Source organism: Giraffa tippelskirchi, chromosome 3, assembly GCF_054371585.1.
Source record: "Giraffa tippelskirchi isolate mGirTip1 chromosome 3, T2T-mGirTip1v1.2.pri, whole genome shotgun sequence".
Taxonomy (NCBI): Eukaryota; Metazoa; Chordata; class Mammalia; order Artiodactyla; family Giraffidae; genus Giraffa; species Giraffa tippelskirchi.
In genome coordinates, this window is record NC_137277.1 from 5,334,821 (window position 1) to 5,355,800 (window position 20,980).

General features: G+C 49.7%; 3 protein-coding genes across 13 annotated transcripts in view; 1 reads left to right on the forward strand and 2 right to left on the reverse strand.

The window, feature by feature from the left end:
- Positions 1-2,136, reverse strand: part of SLC39A11 (solute carrier family 39 member 11) — a 371,868-nt gene extending 369,732 nt beyond the window's left edge. For 2 of the 7 annotated variants that reach the window (XM_081581309.1, XM_081581306.1), the window contains exon 1: positions 519-678. The gene's annotated coding sequence lies outside the window, so the exon portion shown is untranslated. Of the gene's footprint in view, positions 1-518; positions 926-1,892 lie in introns of those variants that run through there. The other 5 variants (XM_081581304.1, XM_081581308.1, XM_081581302.1 and 2 more) reach the window with 5 other exon arrangements.
- On the forward strand, positions 1-11,998 carry COG1 (component of oligomeric golgi complex 1). Of its 4 annotated transcripts, none has more exons than XM_081581275.1 (14): positions 1-337; positions 1,938-2,182; positions 2,332-2,513; positions 2,657-2,827; positions 4,981-5,137; positions 5,865-6,075; positions 6,450-7,235; positions 7,778-7,924; positions 8,392-8,553; positions 9,359-9,486; positions 9,960-10,068; positions 10,515-10,624; positions 10,703-10,781; positions 11,806-11,998. In XM_081581275.1, the coding sequence occupies exons 1-14, from the start codon at positions 23-25 to the stop codon at positions 11,947-11,949; spliced, it is 2,946 nt and encodes a 981-aa protein (XP_081437401.1). In that variant the 5' UTR covers positions 1-22; the 3' UTR covers positions 11,950-11,998. The 4 variants fall into 4 exon arrangements, with proteins under 4 accessions (XP_081437401.1, XP_081437403.1, XP_081437402.1 ...); XM_081581277.1 differs by having other exon boundaries at positions 11,812-11,998; XM_081581276.1 differs by having other exon boundaries at positions 8,392-8,547.
- Positions 10,878-20,980, reverse strand: part of VCF1 (VCP nuclear cofactor family member 1) — a 17,638-nt gene continuing 7,535 nt past the window's right edge. For both annotated transcript variants that reach the window (XM_081581334.1, XM_081581335.1), the window contains one exon: positions 10,878-13,229. In XM_081581334.1, coding sequence (XP_081437460.1) covers positions 13,002-13,229 — 228 coding nt within the window. In that variant the 3' untranslated portion in view covers positions 10,878-13,001. The remainder of the gene's footprint in view (positions 13,230-20,980) is intronic.

Here is a 20,980-nt window from a genome sequence, read left to right on the forward strand (position 1 = left end):
GGGGGGCGCTGACGCGTCCATCATGGCGGCCGCAGCCGGCTCCCCGGCTCTGAAGAGGCTGGACCTCCGCGACCCCGCGGCGCTCTTCGAGACCCACGGCGCGGAAGAGATCCGCGGGCTGGAGCGCCAGGTGCGCGCCGAGATAGAGCACAAGAAGGAGGAGCTGCGGCAGATGGTGGGCGAGCGGTACCGCGACCTGATCGAGGCGGCCGACACCATCGGCCAGATGCGCCGCTGCGCCGCGGGGCTGGTGGACGCCGTGAGGGCCACCGACCAGTACTGCGCCCGCCTCCGCCAGGCAGGCTCGGCCGCGCCCCGGCCGCCGCGGGACCCGCAGGTCAGCCCCGCGCCCGCGCCCGGGCCCGGCCGGCCCGGGCCCACCCGCCTCCGGAGGAGGCCCCGCCGTCCCCTGTCCCCGCGGCTGGCGTGGGGGGCTCCCGCCGCCCTCCCCGCGCTGCTGGCTGGTTCCCCACGGCTCCCCGGGACCCCTCCCGGGCTCCGGGCCTCGCCTCCCTCACCTCAGTCCTGGGGTCGCCGGGCTTCCTTTCCCACATCTCATGGAAACGCTAGGTGTTCAGCCCTGTTCCCTGTTTCACGTTTCCTGACATCGTTTCGGGAACAGAGTTCTCCCCTATGTCGACCACCTCCCCTCCCAACTCGTTCCTTCGTCCCGCCGCCCCGCCCCACCCCACCCACAGGAACAGCTTCCAAGCTGCAAAGAGGCCTGCTACCCTTTGTAGCAGGTCGTTGGAGGGTAGTAACCAGTCCGCAGGCTCTCATCTTTTAGTAGAGGAACAGGTTCATTTTAAGGAACCACGGTGATAAAGAATCTGCCTGCCAGTGCAGGAGACACAGGTTCGATCCCTAATCCAGGAAGATCCCACATGCCTCAGAGCGACTAAGCCCCGTGCACCATAACTGTTGTGCCTGTGCTCCTGAGCCCACACACCCTAGAGCTGGGCCTCCACAGCGAGAAGCCACCGCAATGAGAAGCCTGCGCACAACTCCAGTGTAGCCACCCGCCCCCCCCATGAGAATCAGTGGATTCAAAGGTCCCTGGAAGAAAGCGGTGGAAGGACAGGCAACCGTTGACCACCAGGCTAAGATACTAGGCAAGTGCAAGGTTTTCGGATCCATGTAAGGATGAGCTGACAAGTGATGAAGGGATGATGACATCACTCCACCACGGAAGTGACAGCAGAAACCTGGGTGTCGACGTGTCGGCAGAACCATCAGAACGACTTGAATTTCCTGGGATGTGGTGATCTATGCAGACATGTTGAGGGAGGTCAGATGGCTATAATTTTTGGTAGGAAGATGAACCTCATGTTAAATACACTGATTATAGAACGGTGGTGAAAGTTCCAGGGGAGGTGTCTAGCTGCAGCAGAAAAGGCTCGGTGGGGACTCAGGGGAGTGATGAGGACTACACTGGTGTGCTGTGATCTGCCTGGAGGTGACGTTTCAGGGAAGAGAATGGTGAAGGGAGAGGACAGACTGAGATGAGTAGAGGCATGAGGCCGGAACCAAATTCAGGGGAAGGCTGGTGAAGAGGAACAGCCCGCAGAGACGCCCACAAGGCAGTCAAAGCAGCAGGAGAAAGCGTAGGAAGGACGAACATCAAACCCAGCAAGGCAAAAGCTCCAAGGGGCGATGCATGGGCTCTGGGCTGAGACATCCCAGGAGTCCCTGATACCCTGCCTGTGCGGTGACCAGAGTTGGTTTGCCCCTCCATGGGGCAGGGCACAAGTACAAGTGGTAGGAGAAACTTGACCCCGGTAATTCTGCTACACCAACCTCAATGCCTTGCTGAGCGGCACTGAATCCGAGTTCATGAAAGTTCCATACCCCCGGACCCCCCATACTTCTCCCCTAGCCAGCCCCACGCTGACCTGGCTCTGGTTTGTCCCGACTCAGCTCTGTGCCTTTGCCTGCAGCCCCAGCAGCCGTCCCAGGAGAAGTTCTACAGCATGGCTGCCCAGATCAAGCTTCTCCTGGAGATCCCTGAGAAGATCTGGAGCTCCATGGAGGCCTCGCGGTATCTCCACGCCACCCAGCTCTACCTGCTCTGCTGCTACCTCCACAAGCTGCTGCAGCTGGAGTCGTCCAGTTCCCGACACAGCCCCGTCCTCTCCCGCTTCCCCATACTCATCCGGCAGGTGGCGGCCGCCAGCCACTTCCGGTAAGTGGTCCGCCAGCATGACCTGCCCTGGTGATGGCCCTGCTGCACCGCTCTGATTTTATGGAGCGTGTCTTCTCTCTCCTCGTGTACTGGGGCTCTTCTCCGAAGATGTCAGAGGCTCCCAGTGACCTTTGCCATCATCTCTTTAGGTCAACCATCCTGCATGAGAGCAAGATGCTGCTCAAATGCCAAGCCGTGTCTGACCAGGCTGTGGCCGAGGCCCTGTGTTCCATCATGCTCTTGGAAGAGAGTTCTCCACGCCAAGCCCTAACAGACTTCCTGTTGGCCAGAAAGGCAGCAATCCAGAAACTTCTCAACCAGCCGCACCACGGTGGGTGTGGCTTCTCTCCCAGCTGTGGGCCTCCAGCATGGGGATGGAGCAGGATGAGCTGAGGGAGTCCGGAGTGTCCAGAGCGTTCTCCGCTTCTAATTTTACCGAAGGAAGCTGCTAAAAGTGGGTGGTTTCTCCTGCAGGTGCCAGTATCAGGGCTCAGATCTGCTCACTGGTGGAGCTGCTGGCCACCACGCTGAACCAAGCGCACGCTCTCTTCTACACTCTGCCAGAGGCTCTGCTGCCAGACCCGTCGCTGCCATGTGGCCTGCTGTTCTCTATGCTGGACAGCATCACCGGCCAGCATCCTAGCGGTGAGCCCTTAGCCTCGTTTATTTACTGGTTTATTTGTTTACCGGGCACCTGCCATCTGCCAGCTGCTGTGCTGGGCCCTGGGGGTACAGCAATGGATTGCACAGGTACGGACCCACTTTCATGGAGGCAGATGCTGAACTCACGAATCCACAGTATCTGCTTAATATCAGTCCTGGTCATTGCTCTCCAGGCCAAGAGCAGCTTGACTTGGTAGCAGTGGGACCAAAGTCAGACAGGATATTTAGTTGCTTGCAGCATGTGGGATCTTAGTTCCCCAGCCAGGGATTGAACCCATGTCCCCTGCATGGCAAGGCAGATTCTTAACCACTGGACTGCCAGGGAAGCCAGGACAGGATGTTTAAAAGTGAAACCTGAAGGTTGAATAAGAGGCAAAGAAGAGAGTTCCAGGCAAAAGGGAGAGCAGGTGCAAAGGTCCTGAGGCCAGGAGGATGCTCGTACGTGAGGAAGTGAAAGGAAGGGGCAGTGGATGGGAGGAGGAGCACGAGAAGGTGCGTGGCCGGTCCCTCGCTCGTGACCAGTGAACACAGAGCACGTGAACAGAACAGTGGGTAGCTTTCCAGGGCCCTCCGGACTGGGTCCTTCTGTTAATAGTGCCCCTGCACCCTGCACTTTTATTTGGTAGCATTTGTCCCAGTTGGAATTAGATGCACATGGCTTTTACGTGGCAGTGGCTCCCCGTGGGGTGGAGTGGATGCTGAGAGCTCACTTAAGAGGCTGTCACCACGAACCAGGTGACAGGTGATGGGGGCATTAGAGACGGAGCTGACTGGACAACGCGGACGTGTGTTTAGGAGATGGTTGTTGAGGGACTGGCTCTGGAGGGTGTGGAAGGGAGGTGTCCGAGTTTACTTGAAAAGGAGGGTTTTGTTTTGTTTTTTATTGACGTATAGTTGATGTACGGTGCTGTGTTAGCTTCTGGTGTATAGCACAGTGACTCATACATTCTTTTTCAAGTTCTCTTCTGTTATAGTTTATTGTAGGATAGTGAATATAGTTCTCTGTGCTATTAGTAGGACCTTGTTTATCTATTTTATATATAGTGGTTTATATCTGCTAATCCCAAACTCCTAATTTCCCCCCCGCTTTTCCCCATTGGTAACCGTAAGTTTGTTTTCTGTAAGTTCATTTGATCGTTTTTTAAAGTTCCACTCTAAGTGATACCATACGATATTTGTTTTTCTCTTTCTGACTTGCTTCACTTTGTATGATCATCTCTAGATCTGTCCATGTTGCTGCAAATGGCATTGTTTCATTTTTTTATGGCTGAGTAATATTCCATTGTATATATAGACTCCACCTTGATCCATTCCTCTGTTGATGGACATTTAGGTTGCTTCCGTGTCTTGACTGTTGTAAATAGTAATGTAATGAACATTGGGGTCCATATATCATTTCAGATTATGGTTTTCTCCAGATGTGTACCCAGGAGTGGGATGGCTGGATCACATAGTAGCTCTATTTTTAGTTTTTTGAGGAACCTCCAGACTGTTCTCCGTGGTGGCCACACCCATTTACATTCCCACTGACAGAGTAGGAGGGTTCGAAAAGGAGTTGGCTTAAAAGGGCCGATGATGAATTTACTTTTGAAAACCTTGCCTTGGAAACAGCTGCGGCTTTGGAATGGGACTAGAGAGGACTGTGGGTCCGGAACAGAGCAGTGAGCGGTCCGGCCGGAAACACGCACACGGTGCATAGGCACGGCTGTTGTTTGAGGCCTTGGAGGTGGATGACGTCATCAGTAGGAGGAGCGGGTGGCGGAGGACCAAGCCTCAGGAGAGCCCAGAATCAGGGATGAGACGGAGGAGCCGCAGGAAGAAGGGAGAGGGGCAGAATGTGGTGACAGACAGACGTGTGTTAGTTGGTCTCATCTCTATCCTACTTTGTCTTTCAACTCAGCAACTGCTTGTAAAATGCAAGGAGGACACAGCCCTTTTTTCCTCCTCTCTCCTTGCCCTTCTTTGCCACACTCCCTCCCAGATGAGGGGGCCCCTGGACATACTCTGCTTTTCTTTCTCCCCGTTTCCGGGGTCCAGTTTGGCTACCCCTAGAGAAAGACTCAGTGACTCTTCGAAATTCCTCCCAGGCCCTGTGTTAACTTCCCGGTGGCCCTCCCTTGGTCCCCTCTCCTCAGGAAAAGGCGCCGGTGTTCTGCGGGACGAGATGAAGCTGGGCAGCTGGTTCAGACACCTGCCCGCGTCCGTCGTCGGGTTCCGGCCGGCTCTCCGGACCCTGGCGCATCCCATCAGCCAGGAGTACCTGAAGGACACGCTGCAGAAGTGGATCCACATGTGAGCAGCTCCTGGGGCAGCGGGAACCGCCAGCCCCCCAGCCCCTCGTGGCCATGGGGAAGCGGGAGGGGCCGGACCTTCCCGGTGGGCCTCGGGGTCAGGCCAGCGCCCCTTCAGCCGCTTCTCACCGCCCTCACGGCCGCTAGCCGCCTCCAGGAGAACCAAGAAGGAATGTGTGTTTCAACATCCGACGTAGAGGATTTTAAACCCTTGAGTCCTGCCGCTCCTATGCTTTTATTTAGTGCAGTTGTTTGTTTTTAATTGAGGTACAGTCTACAGTGTTGTTAGTTTCAAGTGCACAGTAACATGATTCAGTTTTGCAAACATATATGCCTTCTTTTTCAGATTATTTCCCATGATAGGTTACACTGTACTGAGTATAGTTCCCCGTGCAGTACAGTAGGTTCTTCTTGTTTCCCTGCTTTCTATACAGGACTGTGTATGTGTTAATCTCAAACTCTTTGAAGTCATGCTCTGGGGCTCTAGACTTCCTTGGAGACAGGCCTGTCCAGGGAGTAAGGGTTGGCCTGGTGAAGGGGCTGTAGGCTCCACCTCCCATCCAGCCAGAAATGCTATTTTTATATATATATATTTATAAACATGCTGAGGCATATAGTCACTGATATTTATATAGTAGGACTCAGTTAAGAGGTTTTCAAGTAGAGTCCAGCTCTTTTTAATGAAGGTGATAAGACTAACAAAGCCCAAGAGAAATGCTTCGTTGCAGGTGTAATGAAGACATTAGAAACGGGATCAGCAACCTGCTGACGTACGTGACGAGCACGAAGGGGCTGGCGGGGATCCGGGATGCCGTGTGGGGGTTACTCGCCAGCGAGTCGATCCACCACAGCTGGGACGTGGTCTGCCGGTGCCTCCTGGACAAGCCGCTCTTGTTCTGGGAGGACCTGATGCAGCAGCTGTTCCTTGACCGGCTGCAGGTGAGGTGGGAAGTCCACGGGCCAGCTGCCCGCTGGTCAGTCCTGCCCGGTGCCATCTTTCGACTGTCTGGGTAGATTCCCACCACTTCCTAAGTACATTCTTTCCCTGCCAACTTATTCCCAGGGCGACTCTGCTGAATAATGAGCCGTATAAATGAACAGAGTCTGCTGCTGCATAAGAGGCCAGGCCTCTGTCGGGTGGTTGGGGACACGTCCGCCTCCATCGGTGACGACACTCTTCTCTGCCACCACCGGGCCGTCTCCCTGAGCATCAGGGAGAACACTGGATGCTGGGATAGACTGCCACTCGGTGCTCTAGGTTGAGATTCCCTGGAAGCAACTGGAACTCGAACTCTTCTCCCCTTCTGTTTCAGACTCTGACCAAAGAAGGCTTCGACTCCATCTCCAGTAGTTCCAAAGAGCTCCTCGTTTCAGCCTTGCAGGAACTTGAAAGCGGCAGCTCGGCTTCAAGCAAGCACATCCACTTTGAGCACAACATGGCTGCCTTCCTCTGGTCCGAGAGCCCCAGCGACCTGCCCTCTGACGCCGCCTGGGTCAGCATGTCCAGCCGGGCTCCGTTTCCGGGCAGTGGGCTCTCCATGAAGGCACAGGCCATTAGCCCCTGTGTGCAGAGCTTCTGCTCCGCCCTGGATTCTAAACTGAAGGTCAAACTGGAGGACCTCCTGGCCTACCTCCCCACTGGTGACCCGTCGCCCTCCCAGGACACCTCCCCCGCAGCCGCCGAGAGCTGTGCCTTCGACAGATTCGCAGACGCAGAGACCGTGCAGGAGACGCTGCGGACGCACTCCGCGGCCTGCATCCAGCACATCATGGACTGCATCCAGGCGGAGCTGCAGAGCATCGAACAGGCTATTCAAGGGCAGCAGGACGTCCTCGACGGGGCCAAGCTGCCCTCCGCCCTCTTCATGGCCCGACTGTGCCAGTGCCTGGGAGAGCTGTGTCCCCACCTGAAGCAGTGCATCTTGGGAAGATCGGGGAGCCCCGAGAAGCCCGCCCGGGACTCCCGGGCTCTGAAGAAACAGGGAAAGGGGAAGGCGCAGGAGGCCATCCCCACACAGGCCGGGTGGCAGGACGTGAAGGAGCTCCTCCTGCAGCAGAGCGTGACAGGCTACCGGGTCTGGGGCTCGGCGGTCGTGAGGGTGAGTGCCACGCCAGCGCGCTCCTTCCGTGCGTGCCAGGCTTCCTTCCCACCTGGCCCCTGTGTCATGGTCCAGGCTGGCCACGTTCAGCGAGGCCTCGTAATAATGAGGGAACAACCGTACTTGTTTTACTTGTTTCACAGTTGCTTTGTCTCTGCCAGAGAGCTCAAGTATAAAAACTGCCCGTTTATTTTAGCCTAGGTTTTATAGACTGAAACGCTGGATTTTTTCTTTTTTCCTTTGATCTGATGAGAATGAAAGACTTTTCTTCCTGGACAACGGTCTCTGTTTTCTGATCTTCAACCTAAATATAATCCCTGTCGCCTCCACTGGGGTCTTCAGAGGGGGCCCCTGTGTAGCGTAGTTGGCAACCAGACTCCACTGCTGGTATCAGCAGTTGGTCAGAGGAAGTGATCTTGGCCACTTGCCAGCCACAGGCAATCCGCGTGGCGGAAGCTGGCCTCACGAGCACTCAAGTGGTTTGACGCAGACTCTACAGAGGCTCTGAGTGGTCTGTGTGGCTCTCTGGGTTTCATCACCAGGTTCTGGCTCATGGATTCACCCAGTCGTTACTTGTAGACGATGCTGGCTCCATCCTGGCCACGGCCACCAGCTGGGATGAACTCGAAATCCAGGAGGAAGCCGAGTCTGGCAGCAGCGTCACGTCCAAGATCCGACTCCCTGTTCAGGTGAGCAGGGGCCACCATGGGGGCCTGTGAACCGAAACGGGGAAACCCTGCTCTGTGGAAAGGAGACTTTAGAAAGGATCATCCAAAATGCAGCTCCTAAGAAAGAGCTGATAGTATGTGTGCCTTTCTCCTGTGGCGGCAAAGTGGGTGGACGGCCAAGCACAGAGACGGTTTGAGAAGCCCATTCACGCTTCTCCCCTGTTGTAGCACAGACTCTGTGCTAGGTAGAGAACAGCTTACCCTGCAGTGGACTCAGCAGCGGAAAGCAGTGTGCCAGGTCGAGCCCGGGCCACCAGGGGAATGAGGGCAGACACCACTGGTATCTGTTCACTGGTCTGCTCTGAGGGGGCGGACTGGCCAGGTCAGAGTCCCGAAGTGGAAGCCTCGTTAGGCTCCTTGAGCACACTCTTACCGTGTCTCATTTAATCGGTGCAAGTTGGCAACTCCATATTTCTTTGTCCTTCTAGCCGTCCTGGTATGTACAATCCTTCCTCTTTAGCTTGTGCCAGGAAATTAATCGGGTTGGCGGCCATGCCTTGCCCAAGGTGACGCTGCAGGAGATGCTGCAAAGCTGTCTGGTTCAAGTAGTCGCCGCCTACGAGAGACTCTCGGGAGAAAAACAGGTGAGGGTAGGCCTGTGAGTCTCTTCCCGTTAAGAACAGAAATAAAAACCGTAGTTTTCTCTTGGGTTTGGGCAGCTCTCATCCAGGAGTCCGGGTGTTAAGGCCTACTCACCCTGGGCAATCTAATGGGCAGTGGCTTCCGCCTCTGGGAGTTGAATCACACCCACTCCCAGGGCGAAGCAGGTTCCATAAAGCGGCAGGGACGAACGCTTCATAGGAGAGAGACCTGCTGTCCAAGGCCAGCCGTGTCACGTGGTCAGCACAGGCTCTGGGCAGATCATTAACAGGTTTGCTCGGGACGCGGTGTGGGCACGTAGATGGGGCACGGGGAGCGGAGGTGGGGGGGGAGGAAGAGCAGCAAAGCCCGCCCGTGTCAGGGAGCTCCCATCGCCCGGCCCTCCTCCCGTCGCCTGCTGTAAGCCCCGTCTCTGGTGCTTACTCCCATTTCATCAATCATGTTTCTAAGATGGACCAGCTCCTGACTTGGGAAAGAGTTCAGATAAGTCTTCTCTGCTGAGCTTCTTCAAAAGGCCTCCCCCTTCATGCCAGGAGCTTTTTTCCTTTAAAATGACTGCAGCACCAGAGACCTTTTTCTAAGGACCGGCTCTCCTCCCTGTCGTTAGGTTTTTAGTTTTGTTCAAGACCAAGTATCTACTATAACTTGTTTTTGCTGTTGTCGTGAGATAAAACTGGCCTGAGTATAAAAAGCTTCTGAAATAACCAGCTGAAACGCAGACAAAACATGAAGCTGTTTATTCTCACCTAACAGGCCATCTCCCTTAATGGGTGGGGACGGGAAATTCATTTGCAGAAAGAAGGTGCCTTCCCAATGACCCAGAATCGGGCACTGCAGCTGCTCTATGATCTGCGTTACCTCAGTGTCGTCCTGACCGCCAAGGGCGAAGAGATGAAAAGTGGCCGCTGCAGACAGGACTCCAGGTAGCCATGCCCACCCTCCCAGTGCGTCTCTTCCGGACCTGCGTGGCCCCTTTCTGGGAAGCCGCAGGAGTCAGCCTCTTCCTGCCCATTCCCTGTGTTTATTCTCTACACAACTCAGGCTCACCTTACCAGCAAGATAAAAAATGGCCACCTGCTGGATCGATTCCACAGTTGTGTAGTAGGTTGGGTCTTGTTCCTGAGTCCGCCTGCCAACTGTTAGCTGTAATTTGAGCCTTCAGTGCCCTCCCTGAAAACAGTATGGGGAAGTTATGTACTTGACTTAGAAGACATCCCACGGGGTTCGAACTCCTAAGGATTATTTAAGCACAGTGGTCAGTGACAAGTAGTGCTGAGGCAGCAGTTAGGGAGGACAGACCCACCCCAGTTCCAGGACTTCTCTAGCATTACAACAGCCTGAGCTTAGTTTCTGTCCTACGAAAGGTGGAGAATGACCATCTTAACCCTTTTGTTAGAGTCGAGAAAGTGACTGACTACCTGGAAACGCTCATCGACCCATTTGACCTGGACGTTTTCACACCCCACCTTCATAGCAACCTCAACCGCCTGGTGCAGCGGACCTCCGTAAGTCCTGGGAGAACACGCTCGCTCTGCATGAAGGGCCAGGGGCTCAGATTACAGCACAAACCTGCCCAGCACGTAATGCGGGGTGGGGGCAGCTGAGACAGCTGAGTTTAGTTAGTTACAGGGATGAAAAGAGGTCTAGATTGAACCTCAAACCTCACAGCCCAGGCAACCCTGGATGACCCCTTTAGTTGTGGGTAAGGACTATTAAGGTTTATCAGGGCTTCAGAAAGAGGAATAGAATCAGAGCTACTCAACTCTGTGAGATTCTGACCTGCAGGCAATGATAAATAATTTTGCAATATTAACACACACACAAGAGAACATGCCCCCAAAGGATGGTTAGAAACTAAGTAGTGACTGATTACTGACAGGAACAAAAAGATTTTCTTAATTGGACAACGCAGCATGCAGCCCGTCACCGTGTCCCATCTCTCGTCCTGCAGGTTCTCTTTGGACTGGTGACAGGTTCGGAGAATCAGTTCACCCCCAGGAGCAGTACGTTCAACTCCCAAGAAGCCCACAACATCCTGCCGCTGGCGTCAAGCCAGATCAGGTAAGGACGCTGAGCGGCCCCTGCTGGGCCCCCAGCTTCCCGGTCCCTCCACTGAGCCGCCTTTGTCTTGTCTGGCAGGTTTGGGCTTCTTCCACTGAGCATGACAAGCACACGAAAGGCCAAGTCAGCTGGCGGAAGCATGGAAACCAAAGCCCAGGTGAGTGTCCGCGAGTTCCTCCCCAGGGATCCCACCCCGCCTCCCACCAAGCCACCCGCTTGGCCCCGCCTCAAATAACCGATCCAGAACTGAGTGTCAAGATGCACTAATGCTGCTTTTAATGGCGGCGCAATAAGGAAGTACACGATGTTACTAGCTTGAGCTAAGAGAGGTTTTAAAAGATGCCCACTGACACTATCAAGTAGCCTCGTGGTAGAGGCTGCCAAGGCTGTAGAAAATGTGCAGGACGGACCGAGATGACAGCTCGTGTTTACGAGGGTAGAAGAGTTAACTGCTCACCCAGCACTGCGATTGTCCTTGTTTGGGGAAAAAAACAAAACCTGCTTTGCTTCAGTGATGGCCTCGTCTGTCGCCTCTTTCAGGCGGGTAGGAGTGAAAGGATGTTTGCTTCCTCGGGCGTCACCTGTTGTCTCAGGAGGCTGCCATCTGCTAGGATAGCTGCCAGAGTCCTCCGGGTCTCTCTCAAGGGTGTGGTGTGCGTGTGTGTCTGAGAGCTCACACAGCTCCCTGCCTTGCAGCGTGTAGTCCTCGTTTGCTCTCTGGTTGGATAAAAGTACTTGCAATGTCTCCTTTCCATACTCCCTGCCTTCAAACCGAGTCGGGTCCAAAATCCTCAATCAACGCTGGGTTTTAAAACTTGGGAGATGGGAGTAAGGAGGGGAAAAAAAAGTTTTTGCACAAGCCTCCCACTCCTGAGCCCAGAACTGTGCTCTTAACTTTCCCCACAACTGTCCACTTGTCCTTCCAGTAACTGACCTTTCAGCTCTGCACACGAGGGGAACACGCCACGGAGAGCAGGCCCACGTGGCCCGAGGCCGGCTGTCCTGTCACAGCCCCTCAGCCTGCCGCGTGTCCTTTTCCGTCTGGACTAAAGCCGTCTCCTCCGGGAGCCGGTCGTGCTGCGTAGACCCGCCGTGTACACGCCACGTGGACCCCCGAGCGGCGTGGGGGGCGGGCGGCCGGGGGTCCGGGTGGACGCTAAGGCACTTTCCTCTCCACACAGCGGCAGGCGGTGCCCCCGGCGCTCTCCCAAGCAGATGACCCCAGGCAGGCCGGCTCCCTGTTCAGGCAGCTGGTCACTGACGAGGAAGACTCGGCCGCACCTTCACTGTTCAAACTCGGGTGGCTCTCCAGCATGACCAAGTGATGGGGACGCTCCGTCTCTCTAAATAAATACTCCTGCCTTCTCTCTCCTAGAAGTGACTCTGCGCCTTTGTTTCTGAGCCACACCAGTCTTTGCAGTGGCCGCGGTGGCATGTGGCCCCCTCGTCCTATTAGGGGCGGGGATGACTTTAAGCATAAAGCAAGTGAAGTCCTTGTCGATAGTTCACAGCACTTGTGACTTCAGACCTCAGTTCCTAGAGCTTATACTGCGTCAGCCTTCAGTAGCGCATTCTCACAGGGCAAGGCGGAATTAACCAGGGAGCTCACACCAGCTGCTGTGGGACAAGGTGGGGCCTGAGACCAGAAGTCACTTACGTATTCCTTAACTGTCCGAGCTGAGCAGTGTTTCCTAAGTCTGAGATGCAAGCTCTGGAGGAATAACAGGTAACAAGCTATCTGGGGTCCATGAATCAGAAAGCCCTTCTCTCTGAAAATACAAATATATAGCAGAGAGAAGATGGTTACGGGGAGGGAGCTGACTCACTCACACCGTCTCTCCGGGGTCTGACCGTCCTCGTGTCCGAGAGGACAGCACTTTCAACAGGACGTCCACGTACTAAGAGGTAGCATGGCAGTTCACGTCAGTGCAAGACTGGTCCAGCTTTCTATGTTCTGGAAAAAAAATTTTTTTTTTTTCATGGAAAGTAGATCCTCTTGACTAGTTTATTTAAAAAATTGAAGATCCTGCCGTTTTAAAAGGCCTTTTTACATAAAGTAGAATTTCTAACTGACAGACCTGGAAAGCAGTCTAAACTGGACAAACTATGGGTTCAACACGCAGATGATGTGTCCTCCTATGGTTCCCTTGATACCCACCCTTAAAAGAATCCTATAAAAAACTGCTTCAAAGCCCCTTGGAAATCGCAATAGTGCAGCAAAACCACAAGTAAACAACAGCCTGTTAACCTGTTATCTCAAATATAGACTGAAAAGCCAACAGGCATTTTTTGTGCAATTTTTTTAAAACATCGTTAACTTGGAATATCAAATCGGCACAGCACTGTCCCTTCACAGAAGGCAGGAGTCTGCCGCGCGTCACGAGGGAGGCCGTCCCCGGTGCTGCAGGCTGTGGAAGTGGGCCTCCTTCAGGGTCTGGTTGATGTGGAAGTAGGGGCCTTGGCACAGCGCGGACGGCTCGGGCGCGGGCTGCGGGGTGTGGGGGCCGGACCCGGCGGCGAGGTGGTGCAGGCTGCTCTCCGGCCCGCTGGCCCTGTCAGGGCTGTTGATGCTGCTGCTGCTGCCGCCGCTGTCACTGCTCGAAGACTGCAACAAGGAAAGAGACACGCGTCACAGTGAGGCCGCTGGGGTCTCAGGAGCGCTACTGGGGTTTACTTCAGATGCCCTGGGGCTTTCCTGGTGGCTGAGACGGTCAAGAACCACCTGCTAATGCAGGAGACCTGGGTTTGATCCCTAGGTCGGGAAGATCTCCTGCAGGAGGACATGGCAACCCATTCCAGTATTCTTGCCTGGGAAATCCCATGGACAGAAGGGCCTGGCGGGCTCCAGTCTATGGGGTCGCAAAGAATCAGGACAGGACGCAACTGAGCAAGCACAATTAAACGACAGCTCCAATAACTTAGTTAGCAGTGCCCTTCTCCATGTACAACTCAACACGACATTGTGCCGGAAGGAATCAATGCATGAGAAAGAATTCTGGACGTTAATGCTCTTATGTAGAATTTTCTTGGAGGGGACACATCTAAATTTATATTCCCTTAGACAAAAACACTGGTTTTGAAATGCCTGCCTTCCATTGTGTGAAATCTACAGATTAGGAAAAAGACCGGAAAGAAACAGATCACAATAATTATGTTAGATGGAGGAATTATAGTTCGTGATTTTTTTCTACCTTTTCCTACAACTTTTTGCAGTGTGTTTTCATTATAAAAATAAACACATATATGCTTCCAGATACTTTAAACATGATTTTTAAAAAGCTAGTTCTATTCACATTTTCTGATCAAAAATTACACCTAACAATATGTATATAAACTGAAATGGCAAAGAAAGCCATGTTCACGAGTGTACATTCTTAAACCAAGACATATCACAGTCCACGAATCATTTGCAGTTACTTACGCTAACAAGTCATAGAGCCCATCACCCATAGGCAGTAGGAGACAAGCTATCTCATCTTTCTACAAACTCATGAAAGCATTTTCAGAGGCTGAATAAGACCAGATGGTAGGGTTAGCAGCAGCAGCAATTATTGTACATTTACTTGAAGACCTAAGAAGTCAAAGCCAATTCAAACAGAAAAAGTGTTCCATGAAAGTCTCCCCTGACCTAGTGTAGAATCAGCTAGAACTGCAGCTGGCATACCCAGCTTGGCTGTGCCAGGTGATGAGCAGGCCACTACACTAGGGAAGAAACCCACCACCAAGAGCATTTTGCCGCCTCTTTGCTTTTCTTTACCATTGCTCATTACAAGCACTGTCTGAAAATTAGAGCAAGAACTAGAATCCGTATCTAGTAAGTCAAGTTTATATCTTAGATTATCTTTATTTCACACTCTAACAGCAAAGGTGACACTACTCTGAGAAAATATGGAAATTCTTTCAAATAAACAGAAAAGATGGCTGTACAATTGCTGTTAAAAAGGAGAAGGAAGGGGACAAATACCTTCCACTTCCAGTCTGTTCTAAGTATCCTGTAACTCAAGAGTTTTAAAGACATGTATCAAAATCTTTAGCGTGGACTTGTTTATAATAGCTAAAAATGCAAACAACCTAAATGTCTAAAACTATGGACAACTGATTAAAACTACAACATAACATATATAAAATGTAATACATGAATTGTAACCCATAAGGATGAAACTATGCAGCTGGTTAACAGTGATGATGGAGACATACATATACTAAGGAAGAAAGAGATCTTTACCATCGTTTTTATAGGTTACAGAATAATGTACAGTAGGTCTGCTGGTTCCCAAAGTGTTTATGTATACACATAAGTACACCAAAAATATTCTGGAAGGACAGACATACCAAAATATTTAGCATTTAGACCTACTTTAAAAAAATCTTTATTTTCTATAGCTTCTACAAAAAAATACTTCTGAGGACAAAATGCAGTCATTAAGAGAACGGAAGAGTGCTACTTCAAAAGAAACTAAGGTCTTCAGTTTTTTCTAACTCTAAGACTGAGACTTAAAAAAATACAATTATACTGTCAGTAAGATTTTAGAAAGGCTGTTTCGTCTCATTTAATGTAACAGCTTAAGAACCTCTGAACTATTTCAGTTGAATCACTAGCAGACAGTAGGTTGATGATGCTTTTAGACTAAGAGAACCTACACAGAACCTGGAAATCCAGGTGAATGCACTTTGTATGTTATTTTAATACACATAAAACCTTCCATACATACTGTCATTATAGGTGAAAACAAAACAAATCTCTTTCAGAGGTGTGCTCATTCCTACTTGCTGCCTTCTCAGACCTGTCTTGGCACTTGGGGGAGGGAGGCTTCAGGGAATATGTCGCCGTCCACGGATGGGCCAGCAGCGACCAACATAATATAATAAACAGCGCAACATGATAAGGCCAATGGTTCTGTTAGACTTCTTTTCAACGACGCACAAGTATATTCGGTATGTACTGGTCACAAAACGAAGCATTTCTATGGGACCACTTCAAAAAGCCTGAAAAGTTACTCTAATAGATCTTAACTTTATGGGATCAAGGAAAGACCATTATTTCCTTTTAACCCTGAAGGTGTAAAACTGAATTTTAAGTCTCTAGCAAAGCCTTAAGATATATGCAGAAATCAATCGTTTTGTCTTATAAAACCCGAAAACCTGAGACAAGAAAAAAATTGCATTTCCCCCGCTTGGTGGAGCTTTTCTGGATCGGATTGTCTGGAGGACAGGGAAGGGAGCAGTATCAGAAAAAAGCACTCAAAAGCCTGAGAGAAGGCAGAGCTGAAAAGGCAGAGGGACACACACTGTTTCTGGCAGAAAGAAGAATACGTCTAAATCGTGGAGCAGAGGACAGAGAAGCCGAAGCTCCTTTTCTTAGTTCACGCGGCTCCAATGATACAACAGAGGGAAAGAGCGTCTGGTGCTCAGCTAGGCTGCCCTGAATTTTACTTTCCCACAGTGTGAAGTCAGTTTAAGAGAGAGCCCATTTATACTCGTGGTAGGAACAAAATAACTCTGAAGACTCTTTCTACTAATAACCTTTAGAAAGTCCCCCAGGCGGGACTGTTAATTAGCGAGTCTCTGCTTCATAGAGAGCGAGCTGGAATACACGTGCACATTTATTACCTAGAGCTGTATGCTTTCTCTTAGTTAGAAAAGCAGAGCAACATCGTATTTTATTTTCCTTCAAGCCCCAGCTTCCCCTCACATCCATCTCCCAGTTCAGTGGTGCTTTTAATTTACATGAGCCTGAAAAGAAAAAAAAAAAAAAAAAAATCTCACTGGTTGTATTACATACTCCATCCCTGGAGTGAGAATGAAGTTCACCCTAAGGCCACTGCAGAATGCGAATTATGTGCAAGAGGTGATCCCAGCCAAGTCCATAAGGGCTTCTAACTTAAAACTGTGCTCCTCAAGTGCCCAATGACTTGAGAGAGCTCCAGGTCTGCTAATACCAGTGGGCCCATAAGACTCCAAATGAGTTCAGTAGGCCAATTAAAACTACTTCCTAAATACGCATGGGAAGAAAATACAGGGGTCACTTTGTCTGTGTCCATGAGTAAGTACATATCCCTACAAGACAGCTGGGCCACATCATCTGTTTGAAGTTCCTGCCTAAAAACATGTATGTATCCTCATTACTCAACGAGACAACAGTCAGGTTCAAGATGAAACTGCTTGGGTAGCTATCCATGCTTGGAGCTGATGCAATGTATCACAAATATTTCAAGAACTTGAACAGTGAGCCTTCCCTGGTGGCTCAGACGATAAAAGAATCTGCCTGCAATGTGGGAGACCCAGGTTCAATCCCTGGGTTGAAAAGATCCCCCAGAGAAGGAAATGGCAACGCACTCCAGCATTCTTGCCTGGGAAATTCCACCGACAGAGGAGCCTGGTGGGCCCCAGACCAGGGGGTCAAAAAGAGTCGGACACAACTGAGTGACTAACACTTCTACCACTTTTGCAAGGAGTGTTCCTTCATTTTGAATGGATCTTTAAAAAAGTTATTGGGTCGGTGCAAATGCAATTATGGTTTCGGACTGTGAATTTTAAATCAGTATAACTAGGCTCAAACACATCTTTATTAATCAAAATAGGAACCATTTCAATCAATGCATTTTCGCCAACAAGAAATCAGTTTGTTTATTCCTGTTGCATAAATATCCCTGCTTTGGGATTTGACGAGCTCTTGGAAAGCATTTTCTGCCTCCTGCTGGTTGTGGAAGAGTTTTCCCTGCAAAAAGTTGTCAAGACACTTGAAGAAGTGGTAGTTGGTTGGCGAGAGGTCAGGTGAATACAGCATATGAGGCAAGACTTCCTAGTCTCATTCATTCAACTTTCGAAGCATTGGTTGCATGACATGTGGTCAGGTACTGTCATGGAGAAGAACTGGGCCTTTTCTGTTGACCAATGCCAGCTGCAGGCATTGTGGTTTTTGGAGCATCTCTATTTGCTGAGCATACTTTTCAGCAATGTTTTCACTGGGATTCAGAAAGCTGTAGTGGATCAGATCAGCAGCAGACCACCAAACTGTAACTGTGACTTTTTCTGATGCAAGATTGGCTTTAGAAAGTGTTTTGGAGCTTCTTCGCAGTCTAACCACTGAGCTGGTCGTCACCGGTTGTTGTATAAAATCCACTTTTTGTCACACATCACAATCCAATTGAGAAATGGTTCGTTGTTGATGCACAGAATGAGAGATGATGACACTTCAAAACTACGATTGTTTTCATTTCCAGTCAGCTCTTGAGACACCCACTTACCAAGCTTTTTCACCTTTCCAGTTTGCTTCAAATGCCAAATGACCATAGAATGGTCAACGCTGAGTTCTTTGGCAACTTCCTGTGTAGCCTAAGGGGATCAGCTTCCACAATGGTCTCAGCAGATCGTGTCAGTTTCCCCTGGCCGGCCACTGTGCTTCTCACCTTCAGGTTCGTGTCCTTTCCAAAACCCCTTCAACCACCACTGCACTGTACACTGGTTACAGTTCCTGGGCCAAATGCACTGCTGATGTTGCGAGTTGTCTCCACTGCTTTATGAACCATTTTGAACTCAAATAAGGCAACTGCTAGAATTTGCTTGTTGTCTAACATCATTTTTATTGTCTAAAATAAATACAAACTGCAATAAGTCATATGAAAAAAGATAAAAGAAATGCACATTAAAATGATGTATAACATAACCACATTTGTTTAGAATGTATTCCAATGTGTATGTGTGCTAAGTCACTTCAGTTGTATCCAACTCTTTGTGACCCTACTGACTGCAGCCCGTCAGGCTCCTCTGTTGATGGGATTCTCCAGGCAAGAATACTGGAGTGGGCTGCCATGCCCTCCTCCTGGGGATCTTCTTCCTGACCCAGAGATAGAACCTGGAGTCTCTTACATCTTCTGCACTGGCAAGTGGGTTCTTTACCACTTGCACCACCTAGGAAGCCCTGTATTTCAATACCAAATGGCAAATTTCAACAATGCAAAAACAGCAATTACTTTTGCAGCAACCTAATAATTTCAGAGTTAATTTGCTACAGAGTTTTTTTTTAATAGTTTTTTAAATTTATTTATATTTATTTTTGGCTGTACTGGGTCTTCGTTGCTGCTCAGGCTTTTCTCTAGTTGCGGCGAGCAGGTCTGCTCTCCAGTTGCGGTGCGAGGGCATCTCATTCTGGTGGCTTCTCTTCCTGCAGAGCACAGGCTCTAGGGCCCATGGGCTTCAGTAGCTGCAGCTCCTGGGCTCCAGAGCACAGGCTCAAGAATTGAGGGTGCACGAGCTTAGCTGCTCCATGGCATGTGGGATCCTCCCAGGTCAGGGACGGAACCCGTGTCTCCCGCAATGGCAGGTGGATTCTTTACCACTGAGCCACCAAGTCCTCCGCTACAGGGATTTAAGTACACAACCTTAACGCCTCACCCCGGAGTCTGCCAGAATAGTTTTGTCTCAGGCTGGTCCTACTACCCTAGACAGATTAACGATAAGAATGAGCAAAAACAAAGTCTTAAAATACCTTCTTACAAAGCTATGCTAAATATTCCCAGGGTCATATAAATTCACTGTTCAAAAAAAAAAAAAAATCACCTAACATTCTGCTAATTCTTATCAGTTAAAACAAACGGACTTATGGGATCCTAATTTGAAGGATGCACAGATTCCCCTGGTTCAGCTATTTTTGTCATGCCTCTGCACTCCTAATAAAACACCCTCGGGGCTTCAGGGTTATGACATCAAAGAATTTCCTTTCTAGTAGACACCAGAACAAGACATAGGCTGTTCCAATTAAGCCACCTCTGTTTTATTTCCACATCTTCTAGTTCTCTACCTGCTGTGATTTTATAATGATCCAAACATCTTTAAAAGCTCAGTCTTGGTAAGTCAAAAGTATTAAAATAAAAAAAGGTGTGTGTGGGGGGGGGCTTCCCTGCTGGTCCAGTGGCTAAGAGTCTGTGCTCCCAACGCAGAGGGCCCTGGTTCAATCCCTGGCCAGAGAACTAGACCCCACACACGGCAACTAAGACTGCATGCCACAGCTAAGTCCTGGCACAGCGAAATAGAGTGTTTTTAAAGTTGGGGTCTTTGTATTTAAAAACAGCACAGCTTTCATTCACTCAGGTAGCAGTACTTCTTACAAGGCATTTACCTACACACCAGAGGCCAGACTCAGTGGAAGTGTCCAGTGTAGTTTGCAAATTAAGATGTTCAAGCTGAAAATAAAGAGCATCATTCCTATAATCAAAGCTACAATTCAAACCAAAACGGCCAGCCTAAGAAAAGGTCAACCTAAATCAGTTAAATTCAGCTAGTTTTTACCCATCCAGTTGCTGTGTGAGGTCAGGGAATGGGACTACCTTTGTAAAGGACTCAATGAGAAGGCGCAAAGTGACCGATCACTCCACTTACTCACGACAGAAAATCAAACCTGCCTTAGACCTTAACTACCAGGAATCATCTAGAATGGCTTTCAAAAAACTTTTTTATTCCTATACTGTAAATTATATCTCAATTTTCAAAATACTACCCTAAAGCTCCCAAGTCATTAAATCAATATTTAATGTGGAGTAAATATTCAATGTGTCTTCAAGGCAAAGACTGATCAGAGTTGAAAAGAACACCAAACCCCAATTTCTTTACTAAACTTGCTTTTGAGCTAATACAGTTTCAGAGCATTAACTGTGAAAAATATTCTTCTCTGCTTCCATGATTCAAGAGAAGTCCAGGACCTAGCAGCCCTGGATATATTTAGCAAAGTCCCTCAGACCTTCTGATCCGTCTTCTGGGAGATGGTACACACTGTGGGTAGCTCACATTCTGGGGCTCACTGACCTGCCTTGTACTAGTAATGTATCTCTGGGCAAGTGACTTTATTTTTCTGTGACCCAATTTTTCCATCTAAAAAGCAGAGATCATAACACCCACCAAAGTGACAGGAAGAAAATGTACAAGTAGATTCAGAATTTCTCTTTACATAACTAATCTGGCAAGTCGGTTCACATTCTTCAGCTTCCTAGAATCGAGGAAAAAAGAGGCCCATACCATCTCCATTTCACAGATAAGCATGACGTAACTTGTGGAACAGTTCAAAATAATTCCAACACCTCATGTCTTATTTTCCAGTACCTGCCAATATTATTACATTTAGGAGAAAACGGTGAGTTTTGGAAATTAACCAAATGAAAGCCGTTCATGTTACAAGCAAAAAGTTCTAAACGTAAGTATTTCAAGAAAGACACAGGGAATGGTTTCTCGTAAGTGTTTTAAAGAAATATACCTTGTTGGCCCTAGCTCAGAATTAAAAGATATCATTTTCACTAATAATCGACTTTATTATGCAAATTAATAAAATTAAGAATCTACTAGTAATGACTTATTATTATATTC